At 35.2% G+C, this 1,666-nt stretch overlaps 1 protein-coding gene across 1 annotated transcript; it reads left to right on the plus strand.

Moving 5' to 3' along the window:
- Window positions 1–256: 256 nt before the first annotated feature.
- LOC122891309 (olfactory receptor 6C70) lies at window positions 257–1,231 on the plus strand. The gene has a single exon (XM_044226868.1). The coding sequence runs from the start codon at window positions 293–295 to the stop codon at window positions 1,229–1,231; it is 939 nt and encodes a 312-aa protein (XP_044082803.1). The 5' UTR covers window positions 257–292.
- Window positions 1,232–1,666: the final 435 nt, after the last annotated feature.

Raw genomic sequence — 1,666 nt, forward strand, 5'->3', positions numbered from 1 at the left:
GAATTAGTTACAGTTGAGCTGGTAGTTTGTAAGTAATGGTGAAAAAGTAAACTATTGTGGATTTTGCTGGTCAGTTTTCAAAACTGAGCAGACTCCTATTGTGCTTTTTAAAAATACTGTCTGTTGCATGGTTCTAGATCATATCTTCCACCTCATAGAGTATTTCCTCATAAATGGGCATGTATGTGAATATGGATCTCTTTATATATTATTTCTTGGATATAAAGCTACCATATAGTTTCTTATCATTGTACCTTTATTTCTAGAATTTGTTTGAAATCACAAAAGAGAAATGAAGAACCATACAAAACAGATAGAGTTTATCCTTCTGGGACTGACAGATAATTCTCTGTTACAGATCGTAATTTCCTTATTCCTATTTCTAAATTACATGCTGGGTATGATGGGAAACTTAACCATCATTGCCCTTACTCTACTGGATTCTCATCTCAAGACCCCAATGTATTTTTTCCTCCGTAATTTCTCTTTCCTGGAAATTTCCTTCACAAGTGCTTGCATCCCCAGGTTCCTAATCACCATTGTAACCAGAGAAAAGGCCATTTCCTATAATGGCTGTATATCTCAGTTGTTTTTTTACATATTCTTGGGTGTTATAGAATTTTTCCTTCTGGCAGCTATGTCCTATGACCGTTATGTTGCCATCTGCAAACCTTTGCATTATACATCCATCATGAGCAACAGAATTTGTCATCAGATTGTACTCAGTTCTTGGGCAACTGGATTCCTGGTTGTCTTCCCTCCACTGATTTTTGCTCTTAACCTGGATTTCTGTGCCTCAAATATCATTGATCATTTCATTTGTGACATTTCTCCTGTCCTGCAACTTTCTTGCTCAGACACACATTTACTAGAACTGATTGCTTTTTCCTTAGCTGTGATGATCATCATTGTCACGTTGTTATTAGTAATCCTTTCTTACTCTTACATCATCAAGACAATTCTACAATTCCCTTCAGTTCAGCAAAAGAAAAAAGCCTTTTCGACCTGCTCTTCTCACATGATTGTTGTATCCATCACTTATGGTAGTTGCATATTCATGTACATAAAGACATCTGCAAATGAAAGAGTCGCTTCAAGCAAAGGAGTAGCGGTGCTCAATACTTCAGTTGCCCCTATGTTGAATCCATTCATTTATACTCTGAGAAACCAGCAAGTTAAACAAGCCTTCAGAGATGTGTTTAGTAAGATACTTTCTGCTTCGGATAAGTAATACTGCTTGTTGAAATAAGTAACATAAAAACATAAAAAGAACAGTGAATAAAAATATCTTGACTCTTCTAGTTTAGTATTGATCTTTAAAATGTAATTATTTGGATCTCTTCAGTTTACCTGAGCTTAGAAACTCTTTCTTTAACTTTTTGTAACGTGAAGAAATATTTTGTAAAGTTATTTTTTTGTAACGTCAATTGTCAACATATTAAGAAAGCATACTTTGTTGAAATGAATCAAACATTTCATTTGCATCATTTTATTTTATTTTATTTTTTTAGATTGTGTTTACTTATTTTAGAGAGAGAGAGAGAAAGAGCAGGGGGAAAAGGAGAGAAAGAGGAACAGAGAATCTCCAGGAGACTCCCTGCTGGACACATAGCCCATGGCCAGTCTGCATCTCATGACCTTGAGATCATGACCTGAGCTGAATTCA

The sequence above is a fragment of the Neovison vison genome, chromosome 12 (assembly GCF_020171115.1).
Source record: "Neovison vison isolate M4711 chromosome 12, ASM_NN_V1, whole genome shotgun sequence".
In the NCBI taxonomy this organism is placed as follows: Eukaryota; Metazoa; Chordata; class Mammalia; order Carnivora; family Mustelidae; genus Neogale; species Neogale vison.